Source organism: Eublepharis macularius, chromosome 17 (genome assembly GCF_028583425.1).
Source record: "Eublepharis macularius isolate TG4126 chromosome 17, MPM_Emac_v1.0, whole genome shotgun sequence".
Classification (NCBI taxonomy): domain Eukaryota; kingdom Metazoa; phylum Chordata; class Lepidosauria; order Squamata; family Eublepharidae; genus Eublepharis; species Eublepharis macularius.
In genome coordinates, this window is record NC_072806.1 from 18,147,616 (window position 1) to 18,164,527 (window position 16,912).

Consider the following 16,912-nt stretch of genomic DNA (forward strand, 5'->3'; position numbering starts at 1 on the left):
AGTATTCTCTTGAGGAAAATTATTCCAAAGGGCACCATCTATTGCACCAATAATAAACAGAAGTTACCACTAGACTCCTGTTCACTCATGCATAAGCTAGCCACTAGATCACAGTCCTGGAGGGGGAATCTCAGGGATGTCAACTAGCCTGTTTTCCACTGGTAAGACAGCACAGAGGCAGTTGCCAATAATATTCTTCCTTATAATATAGAAAAGGCACAGGGTTATGTCTACTGTTTGATGTTTCTCTAAAGACAGGAGCAACTGTGGTAAGATTGGCCCTCCAATCTCTCCCCAAAGTCATCCAGAGTGTTCGAGTCATGAGAAAAATGCAGCAGGAATGGTTGGCGGGATTCCAAAAGCCTTCATCCCCATTTCTAGCTTAGCCTCAGCCGATAATACGCTGCAGGGAATGGGGAACAAGGCAAAGGCAGTAGTAGGCATAAAGTCTTTTAAAAGCCCAATGTGTCAGTGCCGCCCATTGGTTTCTCTCATTGGTATAAAAAACCCAATTGGTTTCTCTCATGACCTCATCCAAAGTAATCTTAAGACACCACCCCCTTGCCAGATGTGGGCCTTCCAAGAGTTGGCAAAGCAACCCAAGGGTTCACCCTACCTCCTGGCCCAGGGCCTTCCTCCTATCCTATCCTCCCACATGCTGCCCTGCCAGTTTCTGCTGCCTCTATTTGGCAACCCTAAAGTAACTTATATTGCAATCAAGTGGAATTTCTTTTTGCTTCTGCCAAGGAAAGTATAAAGCAACGACAAACTTGGCAACTTGGAACATGACAGCAAAAGATGTCCCATTCTTCCTAGGTGCAGAAAGCCTCTAATACCACATGCACACTGGTTGTGAGGCTCGATCAGTTGGAACCTTCTACAGGAAAATCTTTTATGAAGTCACTGGTCTCAGTAACGCTCTAAAACAGTTGCTATTTCTCAGATGTATGCCAATGCACAAGAGCAATAGAAAATCATGCCATTGGTGCTGGCAAACATTGTGAGCTTTTGCACAACGGCCTTTTGAGCACAACTTCACGGTACTGGATTTTGCAAGAGGACAGAAAGTTTCAGCTCCTTCAGGATGTGACTGATCTGTAGCCGAAAACGAGAACTGCAACAGCTAATAGTAGGATTAATAAAGCCAATTAAAACTATTTGCATCCTGTAGCCCAGAAAGGTGTATTGTGTAGCTCCCTTCATTTTTCTCAAAAAAGATGTTCCATGAAGCTTTCTATGCATTTAGTGCTTAGTGCTACATTTAATGGGTATTACAAAACCTAATTTGGGGTGGGGATAGATATTTCAGTTGGATATTCTTCCCCTATTAGAAAAGAGGCTTTAAGGCTAAGATGTCATGGGGAATTCTGTCTTCTTTCCTGCTCTGGGATCATCGCAAACACCCAAACACAACATGCAGGAAAATGCTCTTTGAGGCCAGAGATCACACCTGCAAGCAATTAAGGGGAAACCAAGTTGATACAGTGAGGCACAGGCCTCCTAAACAAACTTGAGAATGCAGCTATTGATCAACGTCCCGGGGACTTAGCAAAGCAGAAGCTGACAAAATTCAGCTGATCAATCACAACATGAATAATAACAATGAATTTCAAAATACTTGCTCTTGCAGATGAAGATCTCTTGGCCTAGTGTTGGCATTCCTCCCCTCATTAATAATGGGATTTGGTCGCCATCTAGTGACAGCAATGTGCCCCATCTATAAGTAAGCAATTCCAAACTATTTCCAAGATCCAGTTCACCAAGTCCACATCTTGGGCTTTTCCAGCACGGACAGAATAAAAGCAGAGGAAATCAAGCTCCTTCACCACAGGCCCGAATTCCTGATTTAGCAAGCCTTAACAACTCAAGATTTGCGGCAGCATTCTGTATCAGGATGAAGCCTGCAAAGAAAAGCTCAGGCCACAAGCGAAGGAGGGAAAACCCACCAAAGAGGTCATGTGCCTCTCTCAGCCCTTTCAGGAGCTCCCATTTGAACGTCAGAGTTCTGGTTTGTTGGGCTGCCCCCCTGCCACTGCTCCATGTTCTCAGTGGGAGAGCCTACTACGAGCTAAAAGCACAACCAAGCGGAAGCAGGAGCAAAAGTGAAAAAACCACCTGCACCAAATGAAACGCTTCAGGTACAGATATTCTCAAGGGGATTGATAGTAATAAACTTTATTTCGCAAAGCAATATCCACATCTCACAAACACACAGATAAAATTAAAAGAAAAGAGAAATGTCATTACCAAAGTCAGTTACTGACCATCAGGCCCAGAGGCAAGTGGAATGCCATCATAACCATACATCTCCTGCAGAGGAGTTGTTTTTGGGGGGCAGGGAAGGAGGAGAAATAAAGTTGTGAATCTTCATATAATGCCAAAGAACAACTCAACAGGAATGGCAGATTTCTAACAAGAAAACACAAACAGAATCAAAACTGATTCAAGTAATAGTGAAAAATGAAAAAGAAAAAAAGTTAAGATCAATATGATCCGAACAACCACTGTGATATTCCATTTGAACCATTAAGCTTGGATACGTTTTAACTTTTGCACAATGCATCCTACACCCACACCTCTCAATCCTGCTGTCCCCCCAATTCCCCCTCCCTGTAATCATTTCTGAACCATCACTAGTTAATGTCTGGAACGGACCATGAAAGCAAAAGGTAAGAGGAATACAAGATTTTTTTTTTCAAAGCCCACGATTCCAAACCAGGACACTTAAAACATCATTTTGTTAATGTTTTTCTTCAAGGAGGGCTGCTTTTCTAAAAGTCTAATTCCCAGACTTTTACCCAATACTAAAACCTGTAGGTCCCTAGATATAATCCTATCTGGGAGATATTACAGTACAACAAAAGTAAGCCAACAAATGAAATAAAGGAACTCTGACATGAAAGCAATCTACAAGCTTGGTTATTTTGCGCAAACACTAAAAGAAGCCGTTTGCAAACTACTCAGGGAGAAAAAAGTAGAGATGATGATGGTATCGGGATAGGGAAAAGCAGAACAGGAGAGTCATTAAGGCAACCTGCAATGCCTTTAAAGCAGTGGCAACAAGTGTGTCCACCAGTTCCCTACGTTATAGTTCAAGAATGGATTCAAAAACATTGTGCAAACTAGAAAGCTGTAGGAAGAGCTGAGAAAGGAAAGCTGCATATAATCAACAGAACTCCAACAAGCAAAAGGCTGAGGAAAGCCCAGATCTGGATGCAGAGACCAGCCATGTGGAAGTCTGTCCAGACGGATTCCTCTGCAACACAAGTTCGCTGCTATTCTTCTTGCAGACAACAAAACAAATCAAAAAGGTTGGACTAAGGGGAACTACCTGCCGAGATAGCATAAGTCTGGCTTCTTTCTCCCTTTGATATTTGAATTTTACCTAAGATCCCCAAATCCCAATGGAATTTCCGTTTTCACACAGTGACCAAGACACGCAGAACAACCACAGGGTGCAAAGGTCCTGGGACAAAATGACTTCAGATAACGAAAGAGGCATTGCATGTTTGAATGGCTCACCCCTCCTAGCACACATGCAAACAAACAAACAAAAAACCTCTGTATACTGACAATTAGCATGTCTGGATCAAGGCTACTCTACTCCCCTGAAACGCAAAAGCGTATCCTACTCCTCCAAACACTTCTTCTTTCTTCTTGTGGTGGAGCATCCAAAACTGTCCTCCCTGCCTGCTGTCTGAAAAGGGACAGTTCCAGGAACTCAGTATTCTATCATTTGTCTGCTTGCACAAATCAGCGTTAAAAACCTCAGTACAGGAACATTCCCCGATTCAAGGTCCAGGATGAAAGCAACAGAGAGTCAGCCTAGTCCGACTAAAATTTTAGCACTTTCAACAGAAGTGGAACATTACCTCTTTTGTTTTTCTTAATCTAAAATTATAAACCCATTATCTTTCCTAATTACAGCCAATATTAAAACAGGAATGTGGTGAGGGTTTTTTTGTTGTCCATTTAGATCTAGGGATGTTGGTATCTTTCTGCAAGCATGGTGTGAATGGGAGGGAAGAAACCATCTTTTACACACACTGAATCCACGTAGTGTATCAGGGGCTTTAGAGCTGCAGTATTGTAGCAGAGATGCAGACCGCTTCAAACACGCTGTACATACCACTGGGAAAATAAGGTGCTTTTTCTTTTTTCTTTTGAGACACTTGCAAAAGGCATCTTAACTGTCCCAATGCAGCAAATAATAATAATAAAAAAGACACCCTCTCCGGCTCTGACCACACAGAGCCACACCGTCACAAAACAGTCCGACACGAACAGGAAAAAATGGTTCCAAATAGTTCCAGCTGCACTACAAATGTGGCTGTGTGCCCTGGCTTAACCGGTTCCAAGTACACTTTATATAAATATCCATTACAGGCACTTAAAAATGTCTTTGGTTGGAATAACCCAACATCACAAGATACTGAAACCGTAAAGAATGAGGGCCCAGTTCTGGGTTCAGCAGGCAACAATTGCAGACTCAGTCGCTTTCGGAGGAAGGAACTGATGGGTCACGCTTCTGTAAAAGCAACCTGAAGAAATCAAAGCAAGAAGAAGAGGTGGTTATTTTTTTAAACTCCCAGTTAAAGAAATTGCCACGCCCATCCCATCAGTGTGTGGCTTGAGAAGGGAAGGTGTTCACAGTGAAGTGCGGGACATGGGGGCTTTTAAGTGATAGCCAATGTGGTAGAGGGTATAAATGAACAGATGGGAAAAGTCTAGGTTCAGAGATGGCTCAGTGCATATCTTTAGGTAATTCAGTAGCTCTTAGCCTGAGAGAGGTTTCAAGGATAAAACAAGATACCCTTTGCATGGGATACACTCTGAGATCCGTGGAAGAACACGATATAAGATTAATTAAAAAAGTAAAACATCAGAGGCAGAAGTATGTTCAAAGCTACTGCAATGGGAGCCTGATACAATCAACTGAAGGTTTGGCATGACCCCCTTAATAATGGCCCGTTGAGTAGGAAGACAAAGAAGACCTGCAGAGCTTGCTTGCTCTTTCATGTGCCACTAGTCCCAACAGCAAGCACTCATCCACTGTGTGGTTTGAGGCCAACCAAGGGCCAGCTATTGCTCCAGTCTGGCAACCAAACTGGAGTTGGGATTTTGGGGCATCCACAACACTGTCCTCGTATCATCCACTGTCTGTGTTTCCCCCTGCTTTGCTCCACCAAGCTTGTTTTGCAACTTGTTCTGAAAGACAACAGTCACAGCATGATAGCAGCTGTGTGGATGAGAAAATGAGCAGTTTTGAACTTCCAACCACATCAATGCCATTTTATTGCCATCATCACCTCACACCTATTTCCCTTCATTGAACCACTAAAGAGTTTTTGACAGGCTTAAAAAAATGGTACTTGCTTTACAGTGATATACCAAGTACCTTTTTTAAGCCAGCAAAAAGCTCTTGGCAGTGAAGGGAGGTTGGGGAATGGCTGGCACAGAGAAAACCTTACGTGGTAGATACTCTGTTGTTGATGCAAATGTCTCTACATTCACAGCCTTAATGACTGTGTAAGAGGGAAACATCACTGTACAGATGCAATGATACAAAAGCACATAGACTCCTTTTCCAACCCATGTCAAGCACTCGTGTTCATTGCTAGTCACAGCCTTTTTTGAATGAGCAGGGGTCAAAATGGCAACATCCAAGAGAATCTATACTTCCCCCGAAATGCAGGTTGAGGAACCATTTTCCACACCTACCTTTTCAGGGCAGAACTCTGAATTGCTTTGCCGTAGTTTGCTTGGTCTGCCTTTGATGACAGCATAGCAGAACATAGTAATGACCATCACAAAGAGGAAGTAACTGGTGTGCATTAAATGCAGGTTAATTAGGGAGCGGTCATCCTGTGTGGAAGAGAGACAAACGATTTCCTGAGCCTGCAGGAAGTCTCAAGAAAACTCTACATGCAAGCTGCCTCCATGATGACAGAAGATAAAAACACATCCCAAAGGCACAATTTCTCAGCACATCCCTCTCTGCTCCATCCCACAAACGTGCACCAATAGGATTTGGACACGGCTGATACAAGTTTTGAGAGGATTGTTTATAGTGGTGTTCTTAAACCCTATTAAGTTACATCACAACAAAGACAAAGAAATGATGATTCGAAGCAGCTTAGCATAAAGAGATGACTTACATCTGGAACAATAACAGTCAATTTAGGATTTAATGCATGATAGACTTTTCCAACAGCTCCTTTGTAACACCAGAATGGGTTGTAATCTTGGGTGTATTTTGTGTTGGAGTCCCGTGCAGTGGTGAAGATCTTATACCAGAAAGTGGCATTAACATACGTTTCCGGAATGCAGTGTGGCGGCTGACTGTGGAACAAAACATTAGGGTGAGTTGAACACCAAAGCTTCTGCTAGTTTTCCCGCTAGCTAACTACAACTAAAGCGTACCACCAAAAATGCAGAACCAGGCTGAAACCTAGCAGTAATGCTAACAGCATACTAACTAAGGCTCCAATATGGATAATAATTGCTCAAGACTATGTTCTTATAATAACCTGTGAAGCTGTAAATCTCACTTTGGGGGCAAAAAGGGATGGATTCTCTCCCCGCTTTCCCCCACTTACAAAAAGGATATTTGCTTCCAGTACCTTCCAAACAATTAAAAACTTGCTCTCCTTTCATGAACTCCATCTGCACTTGCTTCACCAATATTACCATGCAAAGAAAATCCCTGAACAAGGTCATGTGTCTGCAAGTCCATGGGCTGGGAATTGTGGAAGACAAAAGGACTCTATAGATGTTTTAGCAAGACTGGTCTTTCTTTCCCCTCACCACAGACCCTCCCACCCCCCACTTTCTTTTCTTGTCCAGCATTTACTCATTTGGGGAAGAGTTGTGTGTGTGAATATCTGTATCTGCTATTTGTGACTCTGTATTTGCTATTTGTGAATCTGTAAAAGCCCAAATAAAAACAGTATTTAAAACACACATAGCCACACATGGATAGCCTAACTTTCCACCATACTATGTCTCATGGCTTCAAAGTGAACCCATGGGTACAAAAGCAATGGTGAGCAGCTAGTCTGGCAGGAAGCAACATTAAGAGACCCTTACACTGTGACAGGAAAGACAGTGCTGGCCGCTGTAACCGTCATGCAGGTTGTGAAGCTGACTTGCTCGCAGCGAGCATGGAGAATACAGTCATCTGAATTCCAGGCAACCGGCAGGGTAAACGTGATGTTGATTTCCTCATGAGCTTCTCTGCCTTTGTGTGAGAGGAAAAAAAACATTTTACATCAGCTGGCTGGAAGAGTACTCCCTTTTAAAAGTAGGATCCGGATATGTTTAATAAGATCCATGCAGTTTCCAATATGCTTTTGTTGTGCAAACTGGACATTTTAAGATGAGAGAAAAGTGTCTGGGAGAGCAGCATGGGCCTGCACATCCTTTGAGCTACCATGCTGAAATGAGGCTTAAACAGTCAAGAATGGCAGGCCTTTGGTATGTCCCCTGCTTTTCACCTGCCATAAACCAGAAAGAAACTGGAGACTGGGCTTTTTGGCATAGTGGGCCACAAGACTGGTAGGCCTGCTATGATAGCAAAGTGCAACCTAGAGACTCTCACTGATACACCTTCCATTTTAAATGTTCTACTTTGTGCAGCATATGCATTTGACTTCTCCCCTCCCCATGCTATCAACCAGAAAGACAACTTTTTCCAGAAGTACACTCTTGCAGCTTCAAGATCCAGGACTAAGTGAGAAGTGTATCTTTAACATGGGTTGCTAACTAGTTCTGGCCACATTTACACTCATGGAACAATCATCCCATAGACTGCAATACCTCTGAACACTGAATTCAGAAATGAAGCTTAGAATAGGACATACCTGAGAGTCCAATTTGATGTCCAAAAATAGTGGAACTCAAGTGTGTGACATTTCGGGAAAAGCCACCAAAGGGTTTGAGTGGGTCCAGTGTCAGAGTGATGACAACTGAGGTGTTAACTGGACCAGAATCCTCAAGAGTCTGTGGCGATGGCGTGGAAGGCCTGGCTTGGCTACTGGTCATGGCACTTTCCGGAGTCGTGGTGTCATTGATGAGGTGCTTTAATGTTTCATTCTCCGAAATACAGAAGTCCAAGTCATTAAACCGCAGAAGGAAAGTATTCCAGTCCTTAAAGACAAACAAGATCTTCAATGCTTCCCTCTGGCAAGGTAAATACCAGGTCTTGCTGTTACTAGTGAGCAGTCAAGACACCACTGGGCAAGCAAATCAGTTCATAATGACCCAGCTGTGTGCAAAAGCAACCCACAATATAGACCTAAGAGATACAGCCATGGAGAAATTCTGCATGAATTGTGACAAATCATTTAAAGGGAGGCAGGGCACTCAAATCTTACAAGTGTTTGAGAACAATGACTCTTTGAAGACTAGAAAAAATTCCCAACATCTTTCCCCAATCCTGTTGCAAAGATAATGAAATAAAATGTGACAAAAACTGGACAATGATGTGGGGGCATCTCAGTTATTACTATTTGAAAACTATGTCATACTTGCCATACATTTGAAAGCCAGCGTGGCTTAATGGTTAGAGTGTCGGACCACTTTGCCATGGAAACTTTCTGGGAGAGCTTGGGCCAGTCACACACACTCAACTTAACCTATCTCATAGGGTTGTTGAGAGGATAAAATTAACAAGTGAAGACTGTTGTAAAGCAACCTGGGTTACCACTGGGGAGAAAAGCAGGGAATAAATGAAGTACTGAGTGTTGTGCACACAAGAGGATCTCAACTTGTGTTTCTAAAATAGAAGACTGCAGTGCCACATGGCAAGCTGCTTTTTTATACCAAGGAGAGTTTCAAAAGTGGTTGCTAATATGGCACGAAAAGAGACAGAAAAACAGAGACAAGTCCTATTTGGGACACTGTTTGGTTTCTAATCTCTGACCTATGAGAGATTACAACTCCAGTCCAATAAGCCAGAGAGTAAGTTCCAGTCATTTTTGGTCATATTCATGCTGGACTGATTTATGATTATTGAGGACATCCTACTGTAAAGTGAGCAGGAAGTTACAGGATGCCCCACCCCCTCCCACCCTCAGCAAGAATGTGTAAACATGTACGCTGTCTCATATTTTACCTCTGCCATTTCAGGTGACTTGATCTCCTTGATTTTAAAGAAATAGCCCAGGGTCAGGAAGGCAATTGCCATTGCGCTGACGCTGATCATAAACACCACGAGCGGAGGTCGACTGCTGATGTAAACCTTGAGGTTCTCCAGAGGATGGATGTTGAACATTATTCTGATCAGGCCCACCTGTGAAATAGCAATACCGCAAACTAGAGGCACAGCTGCACTTGCAGAGGAGCACTTCCAGCCAGGCAAGTTGGTAATTGCCCACAGGACTAAGAAAGCCTCACTTCTCTGCCTGTGCACACAGAGCCATTCAGACACCAAGGAGGAGGGCAACCAGACTGTGCCCATAAAAGAATCTATTTGCACTGGGTTGCGGAAGCATCAAGATAAACAAGGGAGGAGCAAGACTTACTTGGAAGATAGCAAAGGCTTTTTACTAGCAGCTATCCTACAAGGAAGGAGGCTAGAATCCAACATTCTGTAGTCAGACATATAACATTAACAGCCATAATACTTCTAACAATACTGGAAAGCTAAGCAAGGCAATCAGGACTCTGAATTGGTTCTAGCATAAGGTACACTTACTGAGTGCTAGCAGATACGAAGGCTCTGCTCCTATCGTTGTGACCACTACATTTCCCCTCTGCAGCTGGAAGAAATATGCTCCCTCATCCCTCACCAGGACAGTTGGCAAGATCCGTGTTTACTTTCTAAGTTCCTTACTGCTCTGTCAGGCATTAGTAACATTTGCCAGCATTCTGTGGCTTCAGGAGAAACACACCCATACCAGTGCCCTTGAAAACAAACCCTACACACTCCTACAGCCAAACAGCACACGATCCAAACATTATAGCGGCTGCTACCTTGATGTGCTCACTTCAGGGGGATCCTCACCTGGTGGAAGGTGCTCATGCCCTGTACCTCAACAAAATATTTGTGGCTCCGTAACACTTTGGCATACAACTTTTTTTCCAGTTTTCTAAACAGAAACATAGGAAAAACACATTTGAGTGCTGGAGGCAGGGGGCACCACTGAGAGAGGCTTGGTCTCCTTTTTTGTTGATTAGTAGTTTTTCAGGTGGGAGGCTAGCCTTTTATCAGATCCCGATGCATTCTTTTTATCTGTGTGGAGGTAGTCAATTCTATACTGCCAGTGTAGGAAAAGGGAATCTAGCCGTCTGCAGACCTGCCTCTCTTGTGGAACCCTTCTCAGTCTAGAGAACCTTAGTTCCCAGTAGGGATACTGAGAACTTTGAAACAAACACAGCTAGTTTATGAACTTACACAAGAGTCTCACTGGATTGACTTGATTTTGATCGAGTGTGAACTGAATGCCAGGAACCAAGCAGCTTAGAGCCTGTGAAACAGACACTTTTACTGGCTTTTCCTCTATAAGTTGCTTTGAATGCTACGGAGTCATAAGAACATAAAAGCAATTACCAAAGCTGCTCTCTCACGAGTCAAGAATAGGGAATAATAGGCCTTTTTTCTCAGAATTAAGCACAACTTCCATGAGTCTGTAAAAGAACAAACGCGCACAAAAAATTCTTGATCTGAACAGCTCACGTGACTTTCCTATTAAAAACACTGGGTCACGTGGGGGTGATAGGCCAAGAGCACACTCTTGTATATGAAGAAAGGAGCTTGACTCTAGAAACCTTGTTGGTCTTTAAGGTGCTACTGGACTTGAATCTTGCTTTTCAAGACACTTCAGCACAGCTTCACTGATAGAAGAGGGACAAAAGATTAACCTATACGGCTATTAATCCACATGGACCCAGTGAGCTCACAGAATCGAGTTTCTATAGGTCAAGACCTCCAAGAGAAAGAGAACGCAGCAAAGATCTACATTAGTGAAAACTGCTGAGTGCTGCTCCCTATTCTGCCTTACCATATATATAATAGTTTTGGCCATCTGAGAGGGAAAAAAATTAAAAGTTGAAAATAACAACAACAACAAAGTAACCCTGAACTGCAAGAGGCTGACTTTAAGAGCTGAAGGCTCAAGCAAGCAAAACTTTTAAACATGCAAAGTAGACAACAGATGAGTAACAGGGATGCTGTAACCGATTCACTTAAAAGCAATATGAGATATCTGACCCAAAATGAAAAAAGAAACTTCAGTTCCAAGACCATTACTTCCAGTAACAAGAATTTAATTTATGAAACTGAAAGTTTTTAGAAAGAAAAAAAAACCCAAGCAGCAATCAATATGTCCTAAAGATATATCTTACTTTACTCTAAAACCCCACTAAAACATGAATTTGTGGGGCTGCAGTGAAGGGCAACTCTCTACCTTCATTTTTCCTTTCCTGCTAGCAAAAGAAGAAAAAAACAAGTCCACTTCAGGCACTGAAGCAAAAGACGGCCTGGATTAGAAGCCCTCCTCAGCTACCTGTAACACATACTCTATCCTCTTCTCCCTGAGTTCAGAGTACAATAGGGTGCCTCACCCATAATATGGCTACACATTTGTTTCCTGCAGTAGCTTTCTTTTGAATTGGTCTGCCAATAGGAAATGAAACACTATCAGGTTTTCACCCAAAAATAAACTAGATGAAGATCCAGTGGAGCAGGAGAGACCAGTTATGAGCACCATCCCTGAACCACAGAAGTAAACTTAGCAAAGCTAACTTGATGCACATCCGTGTTCAATACACTGATCAGATCTTTTCTTGTCTTTTCAGATCTTTTCCTTCTCAGAATGGTTGAACCTGGCTCTCTGGTGAAATGCTCTCTCTGGTGAAATGCTCTCTCTGGTGAAAAGCTCAGGTGTTCATGTATTTCCAAAACAAACTTGCCAGCAAGACCTCTTTGCACAACCACTTTCAAGTAGGCAGGGTCCAGATATTAGAAAGGCAGCAATAGGGACAATTGCATTCCCAGGACAGCAAAAATTCTATAGTTCCAAAAAGCTTTTGGCAAGGCCTTCACCAAAGTAAATTTAGCAGACACTAGATAAAAAGATAGGTCCTCTCATTAAACAGCAGGAAGCACAGAACAGAAATAAATACAGTTCTCATGAGGAAAGTAAGTTATTAGATTCCCGAGGGGTCTGAATTGGGATCAGAGCTACGTCATTTGCTCATAAATGATCTGGAGTCTGTCTGACTGAGCAATTATTGGCTGAATCTGAGAATGATACCAAATTATTCAAGATGATGAAAATCCGAGAGAGATGCCCAGAACTTTCAAAAGAGTCAATGAGGAGGCAAAAATATGGCAACTGAGAGTGCGCCATATAGGTGTAGAGCAATGAAAACTTCGGAACATAAAAATTCTAAGTTCACTTGTTTTCAGTTTGAGGACCTGACGTGCCCTTTGCACTCAATACTGGTTCTGACTATGTATTGTTGCATTTTAATTTTAAAAATTTAAAACATCCAAGTTCACTTATACATTAACAGGATCTGAACTGGTGCTGATTGATGAGGAAAAATATCTTGTGGCACAGTGAATAAAATGATAAAAAAGTCAACACAGTGTGTGGCAGCAGTAAAAGAGGCAAATTTCATTCTAGGGATTATTGGGAAAGGGAAGAATTGAAAGACCAGTCTCATAACACCTTCGTCCAGATCTATGGTGCAGTTGCATTTGATACACTATGTAAAGTTCTGGTCACCCCATCTAAAAGAAAACCTCTCACAAGACAAAGGCTACTAAAGAAGTTGATTCCAAGAAAGACTATAAACAACCTGTAGGCGTAGTAGGCACAGAATAAGGTTGGAAGGCACATGATCCAGCAACCTAGGTGAAACTAAACAGGTCTGGGCCTGGATGGGAAATCTCCTGGAAATTCTCCCCCTCCCACACACACACACACCATTGCCTTGGGATGGAAAAAATAAGCGTAGTAATAAATGAACCACAACATTATGCAAAAGGTAGAAACGTGAAGATTGTTTACTCCAACCTAACCATGCTGGCTTTTCACAGAACCAAAAATGCCAGTTAACTAATTCCACAGTCAAATTGACCTAAGATCATACTTTACAGAGAACTTCACAGTATGTTAGAAGACCTTGGAACTCATAATTTTAATTTTTTTTTTAATCATCACAATTTTACCCCACCTGTCCCCCTTTAGAAAAGAGGAGCAAGATGGCCTTCATCTACACTGAAACCCCTTAAAATTCCATAAATCACTGTATGTACTCTCATCACTGAAAACATACTTCAGTTCATTGCCAAGTAATCAAATTAACTAGAAACACCGCTGACCTCCAGGGACATACTGTTCTGCAGCCAGTGAGCTGCTGCTATTCTTATCATTCCAGAAGATGAAACCAGAGAAGTTGTTGGGGGAGGAGCATAGCTGGCACAAAAGTTCATAAAACTCCTCTATGAACCCAACATTGTGAAATCAGCCAACAGGATATAAAAGTTTTCCAGGCAGCTGAAAAGTTTGTAGATCCTATCTTAAATCCCCATTCACCTGGGCTCACAGTAACTATTTCTCAGCCTAATCTCTACTCACCGAGTGACCTTGGGCCCAGTCATACACTCTCAACCTCACAACAGGGTTGTTAAGAGAGAAATTTTAAATGCTGTCCTGAACTCCCCTAGAGAAATATAGTAATAAATAAAATGAAAAAAACCTTTTAAGTTTTATTAAAACCTGCTAGCATATACCTGATGTATATGCCAGTATGCATTTCTTTCTGACAAGAGTACCACCACTATGGGACAACCATTAAATGAAGCAACCAAAGAGAACAAAGTAAAAGAGAAAATAATTAAGGTAACTGTTGAATTTGAGTCCAGCGGCACCTTAGAGGCCAACAAGATTTTCAGAATGCAAGCTGTTGAGAGAACTGAAGAAAGGAGCTCTGACTCTCAAAAGCTTACACTCTGAAAATCTTGTTGGTCTGTAAGGTGCCACTGGACTCAAATCTTGCTATTCTACTCCTGTCCTACTGTACAACATAACTACCCACGTGAACTGTTATGCTTCTTGCTCACAAGCCAATGCACTGAGCATTGCATTGAGTCAACACATACAAACATAGAGGATAGTCCTTCACGAGAAGCAATGTCACCACAGAAAATGGGATCTCATCCTTTGGTGGTCCCCAAGCTAGGGCTTTGGAAACGTGCAAGAAACCAGCTATTCATAATGGCAACACAAAGCGGCTCTTCTAAAGGAGAAAGGAAAGGAGCTATTACCTCACACCACTCTTACAGACACATTTGCCCACACTGGAAGAGAAGCACAAAGGTCCCAGCAGAACTTGAAGGTGCCGAGTTCCCAGCCATGAATGGCGAGGTTCCGATAGTGGTTCTGGAGTCTCCGAGAATTCCATCAGCCACAGCGGAGCTCCCTCCATGCTATGGAACAACGCATTCCTTCCTCCAAATGAAAAGCAAATCTAACTCCAACAAACCCTTGCCACATCACTAAGCAAAAGCTGAAAGGGGAGGGGAGTGACTTTCTCAACCTTAGTTTATTGGTGGCTTGTCTGCCCCTTCTTTACTGTCCTTCAGGAGAAAGACCATTTTTTTTCTTTTTCTTCAAGTTTTTAACTGAACAGTTGTAACCTTTTGAAGCTGTTTTTATAGCCTGCTTCTAGCCTCAGGACCACCACAAGGCTTTGTTCCAATTGTGAAGATGGTTTTAGGAGAGTAGCCCTGTTGGCCTGAAGTAGTACAGTAAGATTTGCGTCCGGTGGCACCTTTGAAATCAAAAGCTATCTGAAGCAGGGAGTGCTGCATCTTGAAAGCAAATACTCTGAAAATCTTGTTGGTCTCTGAGATGCCTCTGGATGGTTTTAGGTGGGTAGCCATGTTGGTCTGCAGTAGAACAAGATTTGAGCCCAGGGGCACCTTAGAGACCAACAAAAATTTCAGGGTATCTGAAGAAGAGAGCTTTGACTCTCAAAAACTTGCACCTTAAAAAATTTGTTGGTCGGGGGATTTTTTTAAAAAAAGTCTCTAAAGAAGCAGCATCTAAATCCCCTAAATAACTGAATGGACAGAAGCTTCTCCCTCATCCTCCCCAACTCCAGCCTAGAAGGGGAGACAACTTAACGGGACAAGAAGGGGAAGCAAAAGGCCAGCTACCCCCCTCCCCTCCCAGAAGTCGAAGCAGCTCCTCAGCATGCTCAGGTGCCACGGAGGAGCCTGAAAGGTCCTCACTGACTCGAGGGTGAGGAAAAGCGGCTTCGGAACTACAGTTGCCAGTTCCAGGTTGGGAAGTTCCTGGAGATTTGTGGGGGGGTGGAGCCTGGGGAAGGACCTCCGGGCGGTTCAATGCCATAGAATCCACCCTCTAAAACAGCCCATCTTTTCCAGGAGAACTGATCTCTATGGCCCGGAAATCAATTCCAAGAGCTCTCCAGGCCCCACCTGGAGGTTGGCAACCCTACCTGGGGCGAAACCTTCCCACACGTCGTGTGGTAACTTAGGGAGGGGAGGGCGGCAATTCCGTCGGGCCTAAAACCTGAGGGGGGGGAGAAGAAACGAAGCCTCTCTTTCCTCCCCCCCTCCCCGCGTCACAGGAGGGTGACACTCTGCACACGCTCAGAGTCACCGCGGACAAGGCCGCCCGTCTTCCACCTTCCTCCCTTACCGACGGCGGGCTCAGCGGGAGCGGCGTCGGGGCTGCAGCATCGTCCTGGCGGCGGCGTCTCCCTCAGCCTGTCAGGAGGGCGAGCGAGGCCTCCTCAGCGACCCCGCCCGCCGCTGGAAAAGAAAGCGCACGCGCAGAAGCAGGAGGTGGAAACGGAAACGCAAGTAGTACAAACTTCCCTGCGCCGTCGAACGCGCGAACTGCGGAGTGACGTCAGCGGCGCAGGACAAAAAGTGAGCCTCGGCGACTTCGAATTCCGCTCATGTTTGAGCTTTGCTTCTCCAGACTAATTGATTTTTTTTTTATTACTGTTACCCATTATGTAATGTTATCACAATCCACTAGATGTTCAGGCTGGATTTTTGGGTCACCATTTCGGATGTTATCATCAATAATGTAAAACAGGTCACTAGGGCTCCCATGCTGCCATGTAGGAAGCAAGACAATAACCGGAATAAGTTACTGTACTAAATGCGCCAACACCCTGTTTTCCAATGTTGCTAGCCTCCAGGTGGTGGCTGGAGATCTGGAATCACAGTCTCCAGGCCACAGAGAAAATGAATACTTTGGAGGATGTACTCTGTGGCATTATGCCTCCCATGCCTTTTCCAGGCTCCACCCCCAAATCTCCAGGAATTTCCCAATCTGGAGCTAGCAACCCAAGTTGTTTTCCGATATGAATCTAGTAAGAGGCTACGGTGCAGCTATAGCTTTGAGCAGGAGTTAAGCTTGTTTCTTTTGTTACACAGCGTGAGTCTTTACGACTGCGTATTAAGGAGGAGATTACTCATCGCCTCTGCTCTATTCCCACAAAAGCTTAGGCTACAATAAAAATCTTTACAGCGCCCCAAGGCTCTTATTGTTGCTGCAACAGACTGACACGGCTACCACTTACCTTCATCATGCCTTTGTGGCCTAGTCCATTCCCTGGCATTAACTAACCATTCCAAACACAAGCCCAAGTTAGAGAGGGGCGACTGGAAAAGGACTCTCAAGGCTAGGATCGCCTTATCCCGTGCCCTGCTCACTGGTATACTCCAATTTTGATTCCTACACTGATTTACTTCTATAGGCTCCTTCCCCCCTCCAAATGCCATCTTCGACTTATGCTGGATCCGGGGCAGACTCCCTCATGCCCACACAGCTCCGCAACAGAAGTGGGGCCTCTGCCTCCCCATTGAACTCCCCAGGGTGACGGAGGGAGCTCTGACTTTTGAAAGCTCATACCCTGA

The 16,912-nt window shown here is 43.7% G+C and overlaps 1 protein-coding gene across 2 annotated transcripts; it reads right to left on the reverse strand.

The window, feature by feature from the left end:
* Positions 1 to 2,147: 2,147 nt before the first annotated feature.
* On the reverse strand, positions 2,148 to 15,787 carry TMEM248 (transmembrane protein 248). 2 transcript variants are annotated; one of them, XM_055001062.1, is made up of 7 exons: positions 15,681 to 15,787; positions 9,116 to 9,292; positions 7,863 to 8,148; positions 7,090 to 7,240; positions 6,159 to 6,342; positions 5,722 to 5,865; positions 2,148 to 4,541 (listed from the first exon to the last, which is right to left on the reverse strand). In XM_055001062.1, the coding sequence occupies exons 2-7, from the start codon at positions 9,272 to 9,274 to the stop codon at positions 4,521 to 4,523; spliced, it is 945 nt and encodes a 314-aa protein (XP_054857037.1). In that variant the 5' UTR covers positions 9,275 to 9,292; positions 15,681 to 15,787; the 3' UTR covers positions 2,148 to 4,520. The 2 variants fall into 2 exon arrangements, with proteins under 2 accessions (XP_054857037.1, XP_054857038.1); XM_055001063.1 differs by lacking the exon at positions 15,681 to 15,787 and adding an exon at positions 14,279 to 14,661.
* Positions 15,788 to 16,912: the final 1,125 nt, after the last annotated feature.